Here is a 21,759-nt window from a genome sequence, read left to right as displayed (position 1 = left end):
TTGGGGAAAACCAACCAAGACTAAAAAAAAAAAAAAAAAAAAAAACATTTCAGATGCCAGGGACATACGTGCTTTGGAGAAAGTAAGAGCAGGCCCTGGGAGAAGAACATGCTGGGGGCACTTGGTCCTTTTATAGAGAGGGTGGCTGTGGAAGGGGACCCTGATGAAGGGACAACCGAGCAGACCCCTGGTGGACACAGGGATGCAGAGCTGTGCAGATACCCAGAGAAGGAGCCGCTTAGTGACATGAGGGAAGGGAAGGAAAAGCAAGCCAAGAGGCAGGGAAGAGCATAGGAGCCATAGACAAACGCAGGGGTTTTGTTTTCTTTTTTTGTGAGACAGAGTCTCACTCAGTTGCTCTGGATAGAGTGCCATGGCATCGTAGCTCACAGAAGCCTCAAACTCCTGAGCTCAAGTGATCCTCCTGCCTCAGCCTCCTGAATAGCTGGGACTACAGGTGCCCACCATGATGCCCGCCAATTTTCTTTTTTTCTATTTTCAATAGGGGAGTGGGGTCTTGCTCTTTCTCAGTCTGGCCTCAAACTCCTAAGCGCAAGCAATCTACCTGCTTTGGCCTCCCAGAGTGCTAAGATTACAGGAGTGAGCCACCAGGCCTGACCTCCCAACTCACGCTTTCATTCTGAGTCAGATGGGAAGCCATTTGGGAAATTTAAGTGCAGGTGTACCTGACTATTTATGTATTAAAGGGATCATGTGGCTGGCTGTTCTGCCGAGACTAGATTGTATAGGTTGGGGATAAGGAGGAGACAAGGAGACCCATCAGAAGGCCATGGCAAGAATCAGATGAGAGATGACACAGCTCAGACCAGACGGCAGTGTCAGCAGTAGAGGTGTTGAGAAGCAGTCAAATTTTGGATATATTCTGAATAAAAATCAAACAGTATTTACTAATATATTGAAAGTAGGATGTGAAAAAGAAAGGAGACAGGTATGACTCCAAAGTTTTGGCCTGAGCACCCGAAAGGATAGAACCATCATCAACAGAGATGAGGATGACTTTGGGTAGAACGGATTCAGGTAGAAAATCAGGAACACAGTTTGGTCATGTTAAATCTAAGGTATTTACTGACATCCAAATGGAGATGCTGAATTAAAAGACATCTGGGCAAAATCTAAGACATTTACTGACATCCAAATCGAGATCTGAATTAATAGGCATCTGGGCAAGACACAGAGAGAGGGAGAGTGGGAGGAAAAGAATCTGCTTGGGAACTGATGGCACAGATTGCATTTAACACCATAAGACTGGATGCAGTCATCAGGAGTGAGTGTAAACAGTGGAAGGCCAAGACACAGCCCTAGACTTGAAACAAGAAATTGGCAAAGGAGGTGAAACCTGCAAAGAAGACTGAGAGAGAGCAGCCAGTGAGGAAGGAAAAGAGTCCAGGGAGAACAGTCCCCTGGAAGCCACGTGGAAGGGGTTGATTTATTTATTTATTTTTTGAGAGAGAGGCTTCCTCTGTCACCCTGGGTAGAGGACCTTGGCATCAGTGTAGCTCATAGCAACCTCAAACTTTTAGGGTCCAGCCTCAGCCTCCAGTGTAGCTGGGACTATAGGGTCCCACTACTACACATGGCTAGTTTTTCTATTGTTAGTAGTGACAGGGTCTCACTCTTGCTCAGGCTGGTCTCAAACTCTTGAGCTCTATAAATCCACCTGCCTCAGCCTCCCAAATGTGAGCCACCATGCCTGGCCATGAAAGGGGTTTTAAAGAGGGTGAGTCAGCTGTACACAGCGGGGCAGACAGCACAGGGAGGAGGAAGACGGAGGTCTCATCACTGGCTGTAATACCAGGGGCAGCATGAGGGAGGAAAGGCGTGATCTGGGAGGGTTCCACAGAAAACCAATTCCCAAAACACTGAGAAGACAGGAACGTGTTAAACGAGGGTGCAGGGAGCAGAATTCAGACAGTCAGACACTTGATAGGACAGATGGTCCCATTCCTTCCACAGATAAATTATGAGGGAAAATAAAAGATAGAAGAGGAGCCGACAGATAAAAAAAAAAAAGACTTAAGAAACATCTCAACCCCAATGTGTGGACCTTATTTAAATCCTGAATTAAACAAAAACAAAGCAAAAAAAAATGGAAACAATTAAAAACTTGAACACGGACTAGACATTTGAGTAGGTTACTGTGGTGGTGATAACATCAAGGTTATCTTTTTTTTTTTTAAAGAGTTCCTATCATTTACAGCTAACACCAAAATATTTACAAATGAAATGATTACATCTGGAATTTGCTTCAAAATAAAATGGAATGTGGCTGGGCGCCCTCAGTGAGTAGGGCACCTGCCATATACACCAAGGCTGGCAGATTTGAGCCTGGCGCGGGCCTGCTAAACAACAGTGACAACTGCAACCCCAAAACAGCCGGGCATTGTGGCAGGAGCCTGTAGTCCCAGCTACTCTGGAGGCTGAGGCAGAAGGATTGCTCGAGCGCAGGAGTTTGAGGTTGCTGTGAGCTGTGACGCCACGGCACTCTATCCAGGGCAACATAGTGAGACTCTTGTCTCAACAACATAAATAAACAAATAAATAAAATAGAATGGGATGGCAGGAAGTGGGTAAGGATTTAGGTGACACAAGATTGGCCGAGAGCTGATTTGTATTAAAGCTGGACAAGAGTTCATAGGGGATCACACCACTATTCCATTTACTTTTGTATGGAATGTATATGTTTGAATATTCTTCAATAAGAGGGGATAATGGGGAAGGGAGAAGCTAGGGAAGAAAGAATCAGAGATAACATGTATAGACAACTCTTTTAAGGGATTCTGCTCAGAAAAGGAGCAGAGAACTGTGGCGCTATGTAGAGGATTTTTGTGATGTGACAGAGATGGGCTGTGGGAGGGAGAGTTCACCTGCTGGTGGTCAAGACCCAGCATAGCAAGGAGAACTGATGGTGTGGAAGAAAAGGGGAGATGACAGGGAGAACCTGAGCGAAGGGGGAAGGGTGTGGACACCACACCACAGCAGCAAGAGAACGCAGACTCTGTGGGAGCCAAGGCAGCAGGTGAATGAACATACAGTGTGTGGAAGCCCCTTCTGGGTGACTCCATTCTCTCAGCAAAATTGACAGTGCTGATAATGCAGGGTGGTGAATGCAACGGGAAATGGAGCATGAATTCTGAGCCTCCAGACGAGCCCACCTAAAGTTAATGACCTTGACTTGAAAGCAATCCTGGTTGGCGTGGCTTGGGGTCCAACATCAGCCACGTTCAGATGAGGATATACAAAGAGAACCAAAGACAAATGGTCACTGGTAGGTGCCAAGTGGGCAAAGCAAGGAGTGAAGACTTGCAGGAATCTGCAGACAACCAGATGACTCGGGGAGGCTCTAGGACGAGTGAGGACAAAGGACCTAAGAGAGAGGCATGTAGACTCTATGGGGAATGAGCCGAGGCCAGCCGTTCTAGGCTGGAACATTCCAGGCCAGGTAAAGCAGAGACACTGAAATGAAGAGCCCAAGAAGTTTGTAAGAAATGACAAAATAAAACCAAGGGTTTTGTTCACCTGTGCTGTTCCTCACCTCCACACTGACTCTGGGGACCCCCACATACCTTGGGGGCCTCGCCCTTGCTGCCCGGGGGCAGCCGCAGGACCCAGAAGTTCCTGTTGCGTAGCAGGTTCTCCAAGTTCTCCAGCCGCCTCTGCAGCAGCCCGTACTCCTGCAGCAGGGTCCCCAGCACGGCCCACTTGCTCTCCATGTGGTTGCCGAATTCCACAGCTGTCTTCTCACAGTCGGCCAGCTTTTTCTCAGCTGTCCCCGTGCGCCCCTCCAGGTTCAGCAGTTGGCTGGCCTGGGCATCCACCTTGCGTTCCACAGCCTGAATGGCGGCGACCACAGTCCATAGCGAGATCTCTGCTGTGGGCAACTGTGGCTCCCGCATCATGCGGTCAGGGAAGACAGGTGCCCTGTCCGGGAAGGGTGGGAACTGAAAAGGCATGGGTCGCCGGGCATCCATGTCCCATTCTTGAGCCTGTGTGCAAAGAGAGTTAAGTGACAGAGCAGGATGAGACCTATGTCTGGGGGGAAGGTGCCTGAGAACAGATGACAACTAAGCAAATACTACAGATTATCTCTCTTCTGCTAAGTGCCCACCCCTCAGGCTGTGGTGCTCATTAATGCCCTCAGCAATAGCTAGAGTGACCACCCACCCAGCCAACTAATCACTCTCCAATCTCCAGCCTATAGAATTCAGGCTGGTCACTGGTTCACCCACCTTGACTTGCCAAGTGACCCCTGTGACCCCTGACTAAAATATCACAGACCACTTTCTTAGAATAGAACAGCTATTTTCTCAAAGGGCCAGACTTAAAGACAAACTTCATAATTGCCTAGTGTTTTTTCTTTCACATAAGTGATGTGATGCTAATCTTCCCAGCAATCTTTCAGCAGGTTAGGGCAAGAATGATGATCTCTTCTTTAAAGACGATGAAAGCGAGACAGAGAGAAACAGCTGGTCATCCTACGGCACCTCCCTGCACTGCCAACCGGAGCAGCTCCAGGTACTGTAGGTAACAAAAACACCTCTCAGGCAAGCATTGCCACTGCCATTCCTGCCAGGGCTGTGGTCAAGGGACAGACCAGAGAGCCTCAGGGAGAGGCCAGACAAGCAGCTTCCCCCCACATATGACTCGTTTAATATTTTGCAAAATGAAAATAGGTTTATCAAAAATGTCACTCATTGGGAAGCACCTGTGGCTCAGTGGGTAGGGCGCTGGCCCCATATACCAAAGGTGGCAAGTTCGAACCCGGCCCTGGCCAAACTGCAACAAAAAAAAAATAGCCAGGTGTTGTGGCAGGTGCATGTAGTTCCAGCTACTAGGGAGGCTGAGGCAAGAGAATCGCCTAAGCCCAGGAGTTGGAGGTTGCTGTCAGCTGTGATGCCACGGCACTCTCCTGAGGGCGATAAAGTGAAACTGTGTCTCAAAAAAAAAGTCACTCATTACAGAGGAAGAGGAGACATCCCTCACTGGCAAGAAGTATAAGACAAAGGGAAAAACTCCTCTAGGCCCCCTCTCCACTTTCTGGGGAAGAGCTGCCCCAGGGTCTGGGGCCTCTGCCTGAATTCTTCTAGCACAGCCCCTCACCCTAGAAGGTGAGGCCAAGAGGAGCAGCTTGGGAGCTGAGCCCTGAGGCCAAGAGAGAAGAGTCAAGGGTGGTCACAGTTCACTGGTAATCTGGGGGACTGGTGTCATACTATGCCAGAGGCCAGGGCTCACTGGACAACAGCTATGGTGATAACTGACTCTCCTTCCCACGTGGGACAGGAAGAGGTGTCATTTTCTGTTCCTCCTGTTGCTGCCTAGGAGGCCCTTGGGCTCCAAAAAGTAGAGACCTGCTCCTTTGAGGTGGCCTGGGCAGACCGATGACCAGCACCCTGGCCACCCTCTCTAACTGAGAGCCCCAACAGCTACAGAGGAGGACCCTACAGCTTTCTGAGAGTGCCTTGGTGACAGGGTTGAGTGGAGGGCAGGGCCTTCTAAGTCAGAGGTGGCTGTGTCTCTATCAAAGGCTCCATTTGGGCTCCAGGAAGCTTCACTCCCGCCCAGCCCATAGAGGGGTCAGGGCTGACAGTTAAAAGTTTAGGAAGTCACGGCCCAGCTTAGCTTCCTCAGGACCTAAAGCTGGGAAATGATTACACACAGCAGCACAGCTCCTGGCTAACCTGTGAGAGCCCAGCGGAGAGCAGAAGGGGCCTGTGAGGAGCATCCGGGCACTCAGAGACACCCCCCTCGGGGAAGCCACCGGGTGCACTGGGTCCCTCTGTTCTATGCCCAATTCTGGAGCACTGGCTCTCAGATCCTGCGCGGAAGATCACTGAGGGAGTCTTAAGCGACTGGTGCCTCCTGAGGCTCCCGAGGATCTGCCTTAGCTGCTCCGGGATGAGGCCCGGGCAACGAGAGCTGCCCAGGCGGCTCCCGGGTGCAGCCGTTTGCAAACAGCCGGAAAGAAGACAAAGTCACTGCTCCACCACACCTTCCCTGGCTCACACCTGGTGCAGGGGAAAAGTGAATTACTCCTCGGTTTTGGTAAAAGACGGCAATAAAACATTTTTGAAAAGCTTCTGGTCAAACTGACTGTAGCATAAGCCTCCATGAGATATTCATTCCCGCCGCCGGCCGCCTGCACAAGGGAGCCCCGGGACGGATTTGGCAACGGGTCTCGGCTCCGCCAGGTCCCGGAAAGGGCGGGCCGGGGTCCTGGCCTCGAGGCCTCCGCACTCCACCGGGCACTCGGCCCCGCGATCGCACTCTGCGGCCGCACAGGCCGGGCCTACGCCCGGGGCCTGCGCCGAGGCCCGCTCCGCCCCGCCGGCGTGGGGCCTGCTCTCCGCGCCGCAAGACAGGGGAGCGGGCCAGGCCTCCCCGAGGACTCGCGGCCCGGTCCCCGCGGCGCCCGCCCGCGCCCCGCCCCCACGGCAGCGGCCATGGCGCCGGCGGGGGCTGCACCCACCTGCATAGGCGGCATTCCCTCGGCCATTTCCCCGCGCAGCGCCGGCTCCTGGTGGCAGACCTCCTCCGGGGGCAGAGCCTGGGCCCAGCTCCAGCTCCCACTGTCCAGCCCCAAGCCCTGGATGCCCAGCTGCTGAGGCTGCGGCCGTGTTGACACAAACTGCATCCTGGGAGTGCTGTTCCCCGCTCGGGCCGGCCAGGGAGAAGAAGAACGTTTTCCAGGCGCCTTCCCCCTCGCCGGGGCCGGACAGCTCCATCTACAGCCCGTAGGAGCAAACAGTCTCCTTCTGCGGCGCTCCCCGCCCCTCCGCAGCCAGCGCGCCAGCCAATGGCCTCTGAGCTCCTGCCCGCCCGCGTCGACGGGCCGGGGTCACTCCCGAGCTGGGGCCGCCGCCGCCCCCAAAGTGGAGATGCGGCAGCTTGGCCCTCGGTCTGGGATGGCCTACCTTAAAGTCCTAAACCACGCAGCGTCCTGAACCGTGGGCTTCATTTCTGTTAATTCTGAGAATGTAGTGGGCATCCCAGGAGAAAATAGTGCCTGACCCTTTCGAAAATTTTTCAAAAGTAATTCTATCTATCTATGCCTTCTTTTGGCCTTTTCCTTTCCCTCACTCCTTTGCAGGCTTCACCGCTTCCCTCTCCTTTCACAGTCGAAATTCACCTGAACCAATCCTAGGCCTTTGCCTTGGTCTGGATGACTAAGAAGTGACTTGTGCCAAAGTATCAAGAGGGCCCAGCTTTTCCTCCCAGACAAGGTGCGCTGCATTTTAACAGCTGCCTCTTCAAACACCGTTAGATGCAGGTCAGTGTCATTGAAAGGTAAGGCCAGGTCAGAGGAGGACCAAAGAAGAAGACAGAACATGGGGAGAGGGTAATTCATTCATCCATACACAAATATTTATTGAGCACCTGTTACGTGTCAGGTACTGTTTTGGCAGAGGGTAGTCTTTACAGTTGCATACACTTGAGTTTATGTTCCAGAATCACTGCTAAGCTGTGAGTTTGAGCAATTTATTTAACTTCTCTGAGCCTCATTTATTCTCCTCTTATATAAATGAAGAAAATAATGCCTACTGTATTCTAAGTTTGTGAAATTAAATGACAATAGCGCCTGCCGTATGGTAGGAACTCAGCAAAGTTACTCCCCAAAGGTAAACCTTTATAATTATCCTCAAAATAGTGCCTACTTTGTCTTCCTAAATGACCAGTCCCTGTTAAAACAGAGATCTCTGAGGCTCATCACTCTGTAGACCTTTGAGTTCCACTGCACTTAGAAAAATAAAGGACATTGTTATTCCAAGTGAGACATGGAGCACATTCCGAAGGACAATTGTCAAGTACTTCCTCTGTCAGGCACACTTCTAGGATATGCCATAGAACTGAGTATCTCAGGGATTTAGCACTCAAGGAGTTCACAGGATAGTAGAGGTCATGCTCCCAGAAGTCAATGATTTCCTTCCCCCATTTCCTGGCCACAAGCTGCCCTGATTATAAATTCATGTCCACTACTATTAGGAGAACTAGGCAAGTCCAGTCTGAAAAGTTCTCAGCAAATTCATTTACACCAACAAGCCATTTCAGAACACACCTTCTTTCTGTCCTATAGATTATCAATTATCTTCCCCTCTTTCCTAGAGGTAAAAAGGGAAAAGATTACGTTAGTTCTAGGTCTAAACTGTCTTTTCAGTATAATGCAGTTAAAGCTACTTCCCTTCTTGATCATTTAACTAGTTATAACTACATCCCTTTTTATAGCCTAGGACACTTCACGTTTCTCTTTTATAAAGGGTAGATTTTTCTTTTCTTTTTTTTTTTTTTAGAGACAGAGTCTCACTTTGTTGCCCTCGGTAGAGTGCTGTGCTGTCACAGCTCACAGCAACCTCCAGCTCTTGGGCTCAAGGCGATTCTCTTGCCTCAGCCTCTCGAGTAACTAGGACTACAGGCGCCCGTCACAGCCTGGCTATTTTTTATTGCTGTTTGGCCGGGGCTGGGTTTGAACCCACCACCCTGGGTTTATGGGGCCGGTGCCCTACCTACTGAGCCACAGGCGCTGCCCAAGAGTAGATTTTTCATACAACCATTCACACTTTCACCCCTGTGGCCAGAGTGCCTGCTCAGAGATGGAGGTCCCATTAACTGTTATATGAGCAAATTTGCTCAAGTCAAACAGAAATTAAATGCATAGGCTTCATGATACCAGCACTGCTTTATAACCACCAAACCTAGCAACCACAGGCCACAAAAACCCATAGTGAATACAGCAAGAGAGCAGTGAATTCAGTGACCTAGGGGAATGTCCCAGAAGGAAAACAAGAAGGGAAAGAGGAGGGAGCTGCTATAGCCACACAGCCGTGGCCCTATCACAAGTGACCAAATGGCCACCAGCCTGAGAGATATCCAGGGTGGGAATGATCCTGTCCTAAGAGAGTCTGGTCATGAGACTGGTTTGTAGGAGTCCCCAGGTAACTATGAAGTAGTTAGCTACCTTATGGATGAGCAGAATGAGCAACTATGTAAAGGTGATTTAAAATGTCAAATGCGGGCAGTGCCTGTAGCTGAAAGGAGTAGGGTGTGGCCCCATATGCTGGAGATGGCGGGTTCAAACCCAGCCCCGGACAAAAACTGCAAATAAAATAAAAAATAAATAAAATGTCAAATGCCATAGTTAATATACATCTTTTGTAAGAGAAGGACCCAGGTCTGACCCCTCAGTCTCACTGGTGGGAAGTGACTGTGTTTCATCTCCTTCTCAGGGAATTCCAGGGCTACTGCTCTGGACAGAGTATTTGAAGTGATAGATGCTAAACTAAAGGAGGGGATCCATAAATACGAGAACATCTACCTCTACCATTCCCTTTTTTTTTTTTTTTTTTTTTTGAGACAGAGACTCAAGTTGTCGTCTTGGGTAGAATGCTGTGGCATCACAGCTCACAGCAACCTCCAACTCCTGGGCTCAAGCGATTCTCCTGCCTCTGCTTCGCAAGTAACTGGGACTACAGGCACCCACCACAATGCCTGGCTATTTTTTGGTTGCAGCTGTCATTGTTATTTGGCAGGCCCAGGCTGGATTCAAACCTGCCAGCTCAGGTGTATGTGGCTGATCCACAGGCGTCAAGCCACCTCTACCATTTCCTAAAGAATTATATTGTTCTATGTCCTTTCAATAATTACAACAAAGCTTTATTTGAGGAAGAAAACCTCTAGACTTACTCTTAGCTAAGTAAAGAAGGTTACCAGCTTTGTATGTCTATCTTGAGATCACCCTATATCATAACCTACTTTAACAGGCAGGCTAAGGACTACCAATGTGGTCACTGAGACCAGACAATGGGGGCAGCCTCAGATCGTCATGGTATCCTCCCTCACTGGCATGGCCCAGTTTACAGCTTTCTACCTTCACTTTAGGACACTGTGCCATCCTCCAAGGAAGAGAAACTCCTTAGGTCACAATATCACTGGCATCCTCAGTTGGACTAAAAGAGACAGGGCATCATGGACAGGAAGGGTGCTGAGAATAAGGTGATTAATCTCCAAGGCCACAGAGAAGGGACAAAAAGCATTAATGTGAGGGTCACAGTCCAATTTTTTTGTATTAAAAAGTTTTGGGCAGCGCCTGTGGCTCAAAGGAGTAGGGCACTGGTGCCATATGCTGGAGGTGGTAGGTTCAAGCCCAGCCCCGGCCAAAAAACAAAAAAGTTTTAAAGGGGCTCAGGAACTGTAGCTCAATGGCTAGGGCGCCAGCCACATACACTGGAGCTGGTGCGTTCAAATCCAGCCCAGACCTGCCAAACAACAATGACAACTACCACCAAAAATACAGCTGGATGTTATGGTGGGTGCCTAGAGTCCCAGCTACTTGGGAGACTGAAGCAAGAGAATGGCGTAAGCCCAAGAGTTTGAAGTTGCTGGGAGCTGTGAAGTCACGGCACTCTACCCAGGGTGACATAGTGAGATTCTGTCTCAAAAAAAAAAAAGTTTTAAAGGGCAATTTGTTCTTGCTAATGAGTTTTCAACATCCCTGCCTTTATAGACCCTACTCTTATCAGCATTTAAATTCAACTTCAAATACCCAAACACACACAAATACTTAACACTTAAGCAATTCTCCTGCCTCAGCCTCCCAAGTAGCTAGGACTATATGCACCCACCACAACGGCTTAAGCCCAAGGTTTGAGGTTGCTGGGATCTGTGATGCCACGGCACTGTATCCAGGGCAATAGCTTGAGGCTCTGAGAAAGTATTTTCTCTAAACCTTACAGAGGTATAAGACAAATTTTCAGAAGGAGGTCCTCAGCTTCCGAAGTAGCTAGGACCACAGGCACCTGCCACAATGCCTGGCTATTTTTTGGTTGTAGCTGTCATTGTTGTTTGGCAGACCTGGGCTGGATTTGAACCCGCCAGCTCTGGAGTATGTGGCTAGTGCCTTAGTCACTTGAGCTACAGGCACTGAGCCAATTAAGTTTATTCTTAATCTACTTCAAATAAGCATTTCATCACCTTCTTTACAAGTTTGTTTGTTTGTTTTGAGACAAGAGTCACCCTGAATAGAGTGCTATGACATCTTAGCTCACAGCAACTCAAACTCTTGGGCTCAAGCGATTCTCCTGCCTCAGCCTCCTGAGTAGCTGGGACTATAGGCACCCACCACAACGTCCGGCTATTTTTAGAGACAGAGTCTTGCTCTAGCTCAGGCTGGTCTGGAACCTGTGAGCTCAGTTGTTAGTGACTCTGTGATACCTTTCCTCAGTCTCGGTAAATGGGTAATCGTTTCGGTGACTAGATGAGTAAACTACTCAGTAGTTTTTTGTTTTTTTTTTTAGAGACAGAGTCTCACTTTATCACCCTTGGTAGAGTGCTGTGGCGTCACAGCTCACAGCAACCTCCAACTCCTGGGCTTAGGTGATTCGCTTGCCTTAGCCTCCCCAGTAGCTGGGACTACAGGAGCCCGCCACAAAGCCTGGCTAGCTTCTCAATAGTTCTAAACACAACAGACATAGGGTTTAGAAATCCTACATGCAGAAAACGTGTTTTATGTTGGCAATTACAGGATATTCTCTTGAATATTTTCAATGAGCAACTTTTCAACTTTTAAGTGCAAATTTGATTACTAAAGTGGTCTGGGCAGTAGTCATTTATTCATGTCCAATTTACTTGTGCTAGGGAGAAGTTTTGTTTTGTTTTGTTTTTTGTCGGGTTTTATTTTTTTGGCCAGGGCTGGATCTGAACCCACCACCTCTGGCATATGGGACTGGCGCCCTACCCCTTTGAGCCACAGGCGCTGCCCATGGGAGAAGTTTTATTCTTTCAAAATAAAGTCTGGTACTCATGCAGAAACATACTAGTTTTTACAAGTGCACAAATAAGGTATTAGAACCATGTCTTATTATTAAATCCAGGCTGGTAAGGATGTCACCAGTCTCTTATTGTTTAACAAACTGCTTTTACGAGTAGATGCCAGCCTCATCTTGATAGAGGCTAGTTAGGCCCATACCATAGGCATGGGGCACCAGTCCCATCTGTGCTCCCCCAGTCCTACCAGTATTTTCTTTTCTTTTCTTTCTTTTTTTTTTTTTTTGAGACAGAGCCTCAAGCTGTCACCCTGGGTAGAGTGCTGTGGCATCACAGCTCACAGCAACCTCAAACTGCTGGCCTCAAGCAATTCTCCTGCCTCCACCTCCCAAGTAGCTGGGACTACAGGCACCCGCCACAACGCCCCACTATTTTTAGGTTGCAGTCATCATTGTTGTTTGGTGGGCCCGGGCTGAAATTGAACCCGCCAGCTCAGGTGTATGTGGCTGGTGCCTTAGCTGCTTGAGCCACAGGTGCTGAGCCCTACCAGTATTTTCAATACCAGGCTCCAGACACAGCCTGCAGCAGGCACAGCTGAAGTTGGTGCTGTTTTTCCCACTGCCTCCAGATCTCCTAACTTAATATTGAGATCACTCAAAACTGTCAACAACCATCCCCAAGCCGTATTTCCTTCTGAGTCTAATTTCCTTCTGAATCACATTATGACTTCCCACTGTGGATTCAAAGACCTTTCATTTATCTCCAAGCCACAGCTCTCTGCTCCAGTAAAACAGGCTGACCATTTCCAATCTAATAATTTGCTTTCTCTTTCTATGATCTTCTAAACCTTGCAGGCATGTGAAAATCACTTGGGGGAACTTTAAAAAAACAGACATCCCAACTCGGCACCTGTAGCTCAGTGGCTAGGTTGCCAGCCACATACACCAGAGCTGGTGGGTTCAAATCCAGCCTGGGCCTGCCAAACAACAACTGCAACCAAAAAATGGCCAGGCATTGTGGCAGGCACCTGTGGTCCCAGCTACTTGGGAGGCTGAAGCAAGAGAATGGCTTAAGTCCAAGAGTTTGAGGTTGCTGTGAGCTGTGACACCACAGCACTCTACCCAGGGCAACATAGTGAGACTCTGTCTCAAACACACACACACACACACACACAGACATCCAGGCCCCATCACAACCTGATCAAATCATGCCAGATTTTTTTTTTAAGAGAGAGTTTCACTTTGTCGCCCTCGGTAGAGTGCCTGGCATCATAACTCACAGAAAACTCCAGCTGTTGAGCTTAGGCGATTCTCTTGCATCAGCCTCCTGAGTAGCTGGTATTACAGGCACCCGCCACAACGCTTGACTATCTTTTTTTGTTGTTGTTGCAGTTTGGCCGGGGCCGGGTTCAAACCCGCCACACTTGGCATATGGTGCCGGCGCCCTACTCACTGAGCCACAGGAGCCGCCCAATGTCAGATATCTTTTTAAGCTCCCCAGGTTATTCTATTGTTCAGCCACAAACAAACCGGTGCAGCAGAATCTTCCTGCTCCTCCTCATCTCCTTGTCTCAACCCAGGATCATCTGGGGAAATGAACACCCTCAGTTATTACTCACTAGCTTATACTACCTATCGTATTATTTATTCTTTTCTTTCTTTGGTTTGAGACAGAGCCTCAAGCTATCACTCTGGTAGAGTGCCATAGCATCACAGCTCACAGCAACCTCAAACTCTTGGGCTTAAGTGATTCTCTTGCCTCAGTCTCCCAAGTAGCTGGGACTACAGGCACCACCTCCATGCTGGGCTATTTTTTGTTGCAGCTGTCATTGTTGTTTAGCAGGTCTGGGCCAGGCTTGAACTCACTAGTTTCGGTGTATGTGGCTGGCACCATAACCACTGTGCTATGGGTGCCGAGCCATATTATTCTTTTTTTTAATATATATCATATTATTTATTCTTGTTTTCATCCTGCTCATTCAGGATTGGCTTGTAGATATTCATTTTCTTTTCTTTTTTTTTGTAGAGACAGAGTCTCACTTTATGGCCCTCGGTAGAGTGCCGTGGCCTCACACAGCTCACAGCAACCTCCAACTCCTGGGCTTAAGCGATTCTCTTGCCTCAGCCTCCCGAGTAGCTGGGACTACAGGCGCCCGCCACAACGCCCGGCTAGATATTTATTTTCTTATACAATTTTTAAAATTTGTAAACTCAAAGCCAAGAACTGACTCAATATAGATTCATGTACATCCTTAATTTTGAATTCTGCTTATTTATTCAAGTCTCTCCAATAATGTTCCTCTTACCTTCCTGATCTAATTCTTCCTATACATAAAACTGATTTTACAGGCCCAGCGCCTATAGCTCAGTGCCTAGGGCATCAGCAATTAAGCAATTCTCCTGCCTCAGCCTCCAGGTTTAAATTCAGCCTGGGCCTGCCAAACAACAATGACAACTACAACCAAAAAATAGCAGGGCGTTGTGGCGGGCACCTGTAGTCCCAGCTACTTCAGAGGCTGAGGCAAGAGAATTGCTTAAGCCCAAGTTTGAGGTTGCTGTGAGCTGTGATGCCACAGCAAAATGCTTTACACAAAGTGCTTTCTTTACATTACACAAAACTTACAGAAAAGTAATCATTAGGGCGGCGTCTATGGCTCAGTGAGTAGGGCGCCGGCCCCATATACCGAGGGTGGCAGGTTCAAAGCCAGCCCTGGCCAAACTGCAACAAAAAAATAGCCGGGCGTTGCGGCGGGTGCCTGTAGTCCCAGCTGCTCGGGAGGCTGAGGCAAGAGAATCACGTAATCCCTAGAGCTGGAGGTTGCTGTGAGCTGTGTGATGTCATGGCACTCTACCGAGGGCGGTAAAGTGAGACTCTCTACAAAAAAAAAAAATAAATAATAAAATAAAAATAAAAGTAATCATTAAATGACCCCAGTACCATGGCAGAATAATTATTTTCCTTCTGTTTTCCTATGCATTTAAAAATGTAGTTAAGGGCAGCACCTGTGGCTCAGTTGGTAGGGCACCGGCCCCATATACCAAGGGTGGCAGGTTCAAGCCCAGCCCTGGCCAGACTGCAACCAAAAAAAAAAAAAAAAATAGCTGGGCATTGTGGCGGGCGCCTGTAGTCCCAGCTACTTGGGAGGCTGAGGCAAGAGAATCGCCTAAGCCCAGGAGTTGGAGGTTGCTGTGAGCTGTGTGAAGCCACGGCACTCTACCGAGGGCCATAGGATGAGACTCTGTCTCTACAAAAAAAAAAAAAAAATGTAGTTAAATATATACTTTCTTATTATTTTTTTTTTTTTGTAGAGACAGAGTCTCACTGTACCACCCTTGGGTAGAGTGCCATGGCGTCACATGGCTCACAGCAACCTCTAACTCTTGGGCTTACGCGATTCTCTTGCCTCAGCCTCCCAAGTAGCTGGGACTACAGGCGCCCGCCACAACGCCCAGCTATTTTTTTTTGTTGTTGTTGCAGTTTGGCCGGGGCTGGGTTTGAACCCGCCACCTTCGGCATATGGGGCTGGCACCGTACTCACTGAGCCACAGGTGCCGCCCGATACTTTATTTTTAAATGCATACTTCATAAGTATTTAAGACAAAATTGTATACTTTTGCTAGAACTTAGTTTGTGTGGCTTTGAAGGAATTATAATACGGTTAGAGTGAGACTCTTCCATCTGTTAATAATGCACACTTCTCCAAGGTGTTCCTTCTGCTGTGCTGAAGCAGCCACTCAAGAGGGCAAAACCCAGGTGGGAAGAAACCAAAGAGACAGGACCCGAAAGTATAATCTTAAATTCTATAATTTTAGAGTTGGAAGGGACCTTATAAGGTCCCTATACATAAAAATATATTACCATTTTGTTCAATCTTCACATTAGAACTAGGAAAAAGATCTTCATAAATCAGTTTGCCCCATATCATGTAGAGAATGTTAAGTAAGGACCATAATCCAGTTAACTCCTACTCCAGTGGTCTTCCCACTACACAACTGATCATGAGCGTCCATGTGCCTACAGCAAGAGCCACCATGCAGGATACAAAATAAGACATGACTTCTGTTCCAGTAGCTTGCCACCGGACAAGTCTTAAGATTTTACAGTAAATACTGGCTGATACACACACAAAGTCGCATAGTTCATGAGGTTTTATCATATCTGCAATATAACCTGGCAATCTTTGAGTTGCAGCATCTGCTTTTGAGGATTCTCTGATGAGTAGTTGCTTAGTGGTGAGATATATTTTTTTGTTTTAAGGAGGCAATTTAATTGACCACATTGACAAAAGTCACTGTGTGTGGGTATGACTATGGCTAGAGTTACCCATTTAAAAAGAACTGGAGCAGGTCCAGAAAGGGATGAATAGATTAAAAAGTGACACGACTCACTCCACGTGATACGTAAACACCACCTTCCAGGTGCTCTATGCGAGGAACAATGTTCTGGCCCCTGATGGCACTTAAGAAGTCTTTTAAAGAACCCTGATATAGGTTAGATTCTCTCTATCCAGGTAGTAGTAACAGTGCCATACATACTGTGTCAGTTTTCCTATTCCCAAGTGAATCTACCAGGCCCACAGAACCTGGAGCAGGGGGCCACAGGACTGTCACACCTGACTCTAGCTGACTGAACCAGAATGAGCAAGTACTTAAGGGCAGCAATCTAAGGGTTGGCTGGAAACATCTGTGGGCTGGTACAGACAGGAAAGCTAGGCCAGATTCCCCACTATTAGAAAATGAACTAAGAAAAGGCAGGAGAATCAGAGCCACATGGTATCATAACAGAGATGTAAGGAAGCCAACAGGTACAGAAATGATACAACAGGCCAAATAAAAGCAAAAGATGGTAGGCAACAAGCTGAGACATGTAGTGGTCGTGTGCTTCTGTAGAGCAGCTATAGTTCTCAACACTTTCCACTTCGAACTGAGCCCAGCTTTCTGGCTCCCTCTCTGGTTCGTCCTATAAACTCTTTCCTGACGGCTATCACTGAGCTGCCTGAGTCAAGCTCTCTGCTAGACGCCACATAGGCTTTCTCCTCAGCCTTAACATCTCTGAGACACAGGTATCAACATCTGTCTTTTACAAGTGAGGAAACTAAGGTTAAGTAAGAAATCAGTTACATTACCTGTGATGTCAGGACCCAAACCTAGAGCTAATACAGAGGCTGTGCCCTTAGTCCTTAAGCTGTATCCTTGTGTTGAGTACCTGCTCCCACCCGACCCTCCCACCACTTCGACCCCAAAGTACAAATTTTTGCTTGTAAGAGCCTAAAACTTCCCCCCAAAAGAGCAGCTTCTGCATAAACCCTATGAGAAGAGACTACTACTTTCCTACAGATAAAGAATGAGTGCCAAAGAGAACAGGGTCGCAAGTATCCACAAGCCTACAGAAAAAACTATCTGATGACATCAGAGGTCCTTGTCCATGACAGCCTTTTTGGAGAAAGACTTGCTTTTGCTATTGAGCAACTCTTGGGTTGTTAAGGACACTTTTTCTCATTAAAGAAGCTAAGACACAGGGTTGGGGGTCCTGTCTCTTCAGAGGAAATCTAAGCAGATATTTGGGATTCCCATATCATTTGGAATGCATAAAGGAACTCGTGCCCCCTCTTTTTATTAATCAACAAGGCTTTTTTGGACTAGATGATGAATATGTTTTTACCTAGTAAACCACAGGTTCTGGTCCTTGGCATGGACAGCCAGCTCTCAAAATTGCTCAAGAGAAGCCAGCAGAGCCCCCAAACTCTGCAGACTTCATTATTGGTGATGAGGGATACTACAGAGAGCACTGCTCTAGAGTCCAGCTAAGGACTATCAATCAAATGTGAGGATCAAGGTCCTCACTTGCTAGATAATCAATCAACTTCCTTTTCACATATGTGGCTAAACCAGATCATTCAATAGTGACAATGAAAAATCTAGTAAGCAAAGAGTGAGTCTGGGTTACAGTCAACCTCTGGATCCACTGCAGTGCCCGTATGTGATAGTGCAGACTTCTTCATCCAGAGGGAAGACAGAAGAGCATGTTTCTGGGGTCTCCTCTGCCCTATCTCATCTGCTCACGATGACCAGTCCTCAGGTACTTCTTTAACTACAGCATTAAATGCAGTTTCTCTCAGGAGCACTTGATGGCCAAGAGTTTCTCCTCCACAGACTGAGATCTTATTGGACTTTACCTTATCTTTTCCACTGATCCATTTTATTTATCCACTCTTGAATCTTAAGCAAACACTCTTTAGAAATAGCCTTGGAGTTCTACCTGGTAGAGGTCTGATGGAGGGAGAGAACAGAATGTAAATAGTTGAAATCTACTCTGTGCCAGGGCTGAGGAATAAGATCACACCTACTTCCATTTTTCTGGGATGACCTTACACAGTCCCTTTCATTCAGCTGTACAGCTCTTGCTTCACTATTATTGAAAAATGTTCACTACATGCCAAATTTTGGTCCCTGCTAGTTACATTTCCTTGCATGAGGGGCTCTAGAATATATCTGCAGAATTTTAACCCACAGCTCTCCTTGTATCCTTGCCAAATCTTTGAGTAAAAAAGAATGCCAACTGGTACCTAGTCCCACGTCATACCGAGTGTAGGAATCCCTTCTCCACCATACCCTGGCAAATGCTTGAATCTATTCTGAAAAGGGAGCCCACCACCAAAGACAATACTTCAATTCTTCTCCATTTTCACTGGGGGAAATAAGGAGCTAACCAGAGCTGAAATCTCATTCTCAAGTTCCTAATGGGTCACCAATGAAGCCAGAACTCTGGTTTTTGGATTCCCAGAACCCCCAAATTTTCCAAGATTCTGGCTAGAAAATTCTTAATTTTTATATGCTGGGGTTCCGTTCATCATGTTGTTCTAACCCCTCATTTAGACTATGAGTTATGATGTGTATGAGACTCAGCCTCACACACCTCTTATGTCTCCCATGGTCCTGGTATTGTGAATGTCATAGCAAATGTATTATAAATGTGATTATCCTAAAGAGCAGCATGTTCAGACACGGCCTTCCCAGATGCAAAACTAGCTGGGCTAACACCTTTCCCTAGAATGGATAAGCATAATTAGGCAGAGTGAAGGGTAGGCTAGGTGATAAGAAAAATCTGGATCCCTTCCTTAACACTTCATCATGAAAGTATCCTAAATATTTTCAGATCTTATTCCAGGCATCTTAGGAAGAATCAGGGGAAACAAGAGAGTGCAGGAACAAACAACTTTTCTTCCCAAGACACAGGGCTTCTGCATTCTCTCTCTCCTCAAGCTTCGAAGCAGAAGTAAAACAACAAATCAAATTCATTTCAGTCAAGTTTCAGCAAGAATTTCTCTGCTTTGATTTTGCTGTCTTATTTGGCTTTGCCTGGGCAGAAGCCAAAGACAGAGACAGGATTTTGGCAAGAGAAGGAATGTATCACAAGATATTAAAAAAAAAAAATTTCTAGAGGTTCACTTTTTTCCTTTCAACTGTTTTCCTTATTTTGCAGATGAAAATTTGAGATCTGTGAAGGGAAAGTGACTTATACCCAGTTCTACTTAGAAGTGCTCACCTTAGTCAAATGCTCCCAGTTGATTAAATGACCTCAAGAAAAAAATTACATAGTAGTCTACACATGGTGCTTAGCTCTCAGTGATCCAGGACTTCCCTCAATCTGTCTGCTGAGGGGGGAAAGGGGGTGTAGAGCCAGGTGGGGTGAACACACCTTCTCTCTGATGGCCCGAGAATGCTGCATTACAACACTGTCATCCTTTCACTTCTGAGGAAATGAAAGTTGAGAGTTTGCTGGCACTTTCTGAAACTTCATAATGCTTCTGTAAAGTGCAGTGATCTTTGTTCCTGATGATCGCCAAGAATGTCAGACACCAGGAATGGAAAAGCCAGCTTACTGACTTGGAAAAGATAAGGAAGAATTTGATGTAAATGATTCTAAAAACATGGTGTAGATACAAATTTTAGGCAGTCCTATCATTGTTTTGCCACCTATTTCTCTGGGATCCCTAGCTTTTAAACTTGGGCTGAGAATCTGCTATCAATTTTTTAACCAGGATCAAGGCAAAGGTTTCTCATAGTTTAAAGGCTAGTTAGAGTCTGAGCGCTTCAAATTGAGCCAGTGAAGTTAGAAAATGTTCTCCTTAACATATTTTTAAACCAGATTTCTTATTCACTCAATTAAATAAAATGTATTAGAGGAATTAATCTAGGTAGTCTTGAGTTGCCATGTTTTAGGGAAGGGCAGCTACACAGGTGTGTGAACAGAGCATGGCTGCTTCCAAGATAGGTATTTACATAAACAGTGGCTTAAGCACCTTTTTCCAACAACCATCTTACCTATCCAGGAATTAATGAAAAGCTTTAGTTAAACATTCTCATGCCTCACAATGGGCTTCAAGCTTTGGAGGGTCTTCCCATCCACCTGTCTCTACTTAGAGACATAATCTATTATTCATCTGTTATCCTGTAATCACAAGATAACCAGAGGCCAAATCTTGCTTTCCAACCTCTCTGTAATATTCTTGTCACTTCTGCTTTTCCAGTATCATTGAAAAGATGGGTATGCTGGGCTCTTTCCCAGGTCTTTCTAGGTTTCAGAATATGGTACTCTTGTAAGGGTGTGAAGTTCCAAAGCACAAGCAATGTCTCTAGTCAAGTGTATAGGACCCCAAATTCACTGATGTGCTGGATGATAATTACTGTGAGTGGTAGAGAGGCTCACAGGCTTTCTCTTAGATTTTCTGCCAATAGATAACCATGAAGTCACAGAGATTTAGATTTATAAAACTCCCCCCCACTCCCTTCCCCATACCACTGGTTGGCCTGTAGACCTTCAGTGTTAACACCTAGGCCAGAGGTTTCCAGCCCAGTTAAGAGGGGACCTGGTGGGTCAGGTGGCTGTCCAGATGGGTTGCTATCACCCCCACAGCCTCCGCTGTGGCCTGAACGCAGGTGGTCTTTGAGTGTCTGTTTGTAGCGAAAGCTTCTACCACAGAAGGAGCAGGGGTAGGGGCGCTCCCCAGTGTGGATGCGCTGGTGTTTCATGAGGTGATGCTTGCGGATGAAGCTCTTGCCACAGTGAGGGCAGCTGAAGGGCCGTTCACCCGTGTGTAGCCGCCGGTGGTTAAGTAGGTGCTCCTTGCGCATAAAGCTCTTACTGCAGTCAGTGCACGGGTAAGGACGCTCGCCTGTGTGGATCATCTGGTGGCGGATGAGGGCCGAGTGGCCATTGAAGTCAATGCCACACTGAGGACAGGAGAAAGGCCGCTCTTGTGCATGACCCCGCTGGTGAAGCAGGAGGCTGATCTTCAAACTGAAGCTCCTGCCACACTGGGCACAGCGGAAGGGCCTCTCACTTGCATGAGCTCTCCGGTGGCTGGTAAGTCGGGCCTGGTCAGCAAAGCGCTTGGGACAATCAGGACATGGGAAAGGGCGCTCAGTGCTGTTATGGACCCTGAGATGGTAGGTGAGTCTTGATGGGTGAGTAAAAGTCCTGGAGCAGTGTGGGCAGGTTGGGGGTGTCTCACGGGCAGGGTCCTGGGGAGTGCTACTGAGGTTGGCTTGCGGAGGAAGGTGCTTAGGGCATTGAGCACAGGGTGAGGAGTGCTCCCCAGTGTGGTTACACTGGTGGGTCAGCAACATATCTTGGCTGAGATTCTTGCCGCAGTGGTGGCATGAGAATACCTGCTCCCCAACTGGGGGTGGGAGGGGGTAGCTGCCCAACTGAGTAAAAGTCACTTGTCCCTCAGACGCTTCAGGAAGGTCAGTGACTGGACGTCCAAAAGGTGTCATGGATGCAGACTGCTGGCTTTTGAAAGCCACATCTGAAAAAGCATCCTTTGCTGCTACTGCTAGTGGAGAGAAGGGAACTGGAACCTCGGGGCACAAGGAGCCTTGAGCAAGGCTTTCAGCTTTGATGACAAGTTCTTCATCTGAAAGAAAGGGATTAAGAGTTATTCCTACCCACAACTGCCTCACTAGCTACTCCCCTGCCTTCCCA

General features: G+C 47.4%; 2 protein-coding genes across 4 annotated transcripts in view; both read right to left on the bottom strand.

The window, feature by feature from the left end:
- ZNF282 (zinc finger protein 282) overlaps window positions 1–6,919 on the bottom strand; it is a 28,437-nt gene extending 21,518 nt beyond the window's left edge. Inside the window, exons 1-2 of one of the 2 annotated variants that reach the window (XM_053553920.1) lie at window positions 6,485–6,919; window positions 3,585–4,004 (exon numbers count right to left, since the gene is read on the bottom strand). In XM_053553920.1, the coding sequence (XP_053409895.1) occupies window positions 3,585–4,004; window positions 6,485–6,649 (585 nt within the window). In that variant the 5' untranslated portion in view covers window positions 6,650–6,919. The remainder of the gene's footprint in view (window positions 1–3,584; window positions 4,005–6,484) is intronic. The other variant, XM_053553921.1, reaches the window with a different exon arrangement.
- Window positions 6,920–19,905: 12,986 nt separating this feature from the next.
- The window catches only part of ZNF398 (zinc finger protein 398), a 34,837-nt gene continuing 32,983 nt past the window's right edge, over window positions 19,906–21,759 (bottom strand). For both annotated transcript variants that reach the window (XM_053553922.1, XM_053553924.1), the window contains one exon: window positions 19,906–21,691. In XM_053553922.1, coding sequence (XP_053409897.1) covers window positions 20,523–21,691 — 1,169 coding nt within the window. In that variant the 3' untranslated portion in view covers window positions 19,906–20,522. The remainder of the gene's footprint in view (window positions 21,692–21,759) is intronic.

Source organism: Nycticebus coucang, chromosome 11, assembly GCF_027406575.1.
Source record: "Nycticebus coucang isolate mNycCou1 chromosome 11, mNycCou1.pri, whole genome shotgun sequence".
NCBI classification, from domain to species: domain Eukaryota; kingdom Metazoa; phylum Chordata; class Mammalia; order Primates; family Lorisidae; genus Nycticebus; species Nycticebus coucang.
The sequence above is the reverse complement of the archived record's forward strand: the minus strand, read 5'-3'. Positions and strand labels throughout refer to the sequence as shown.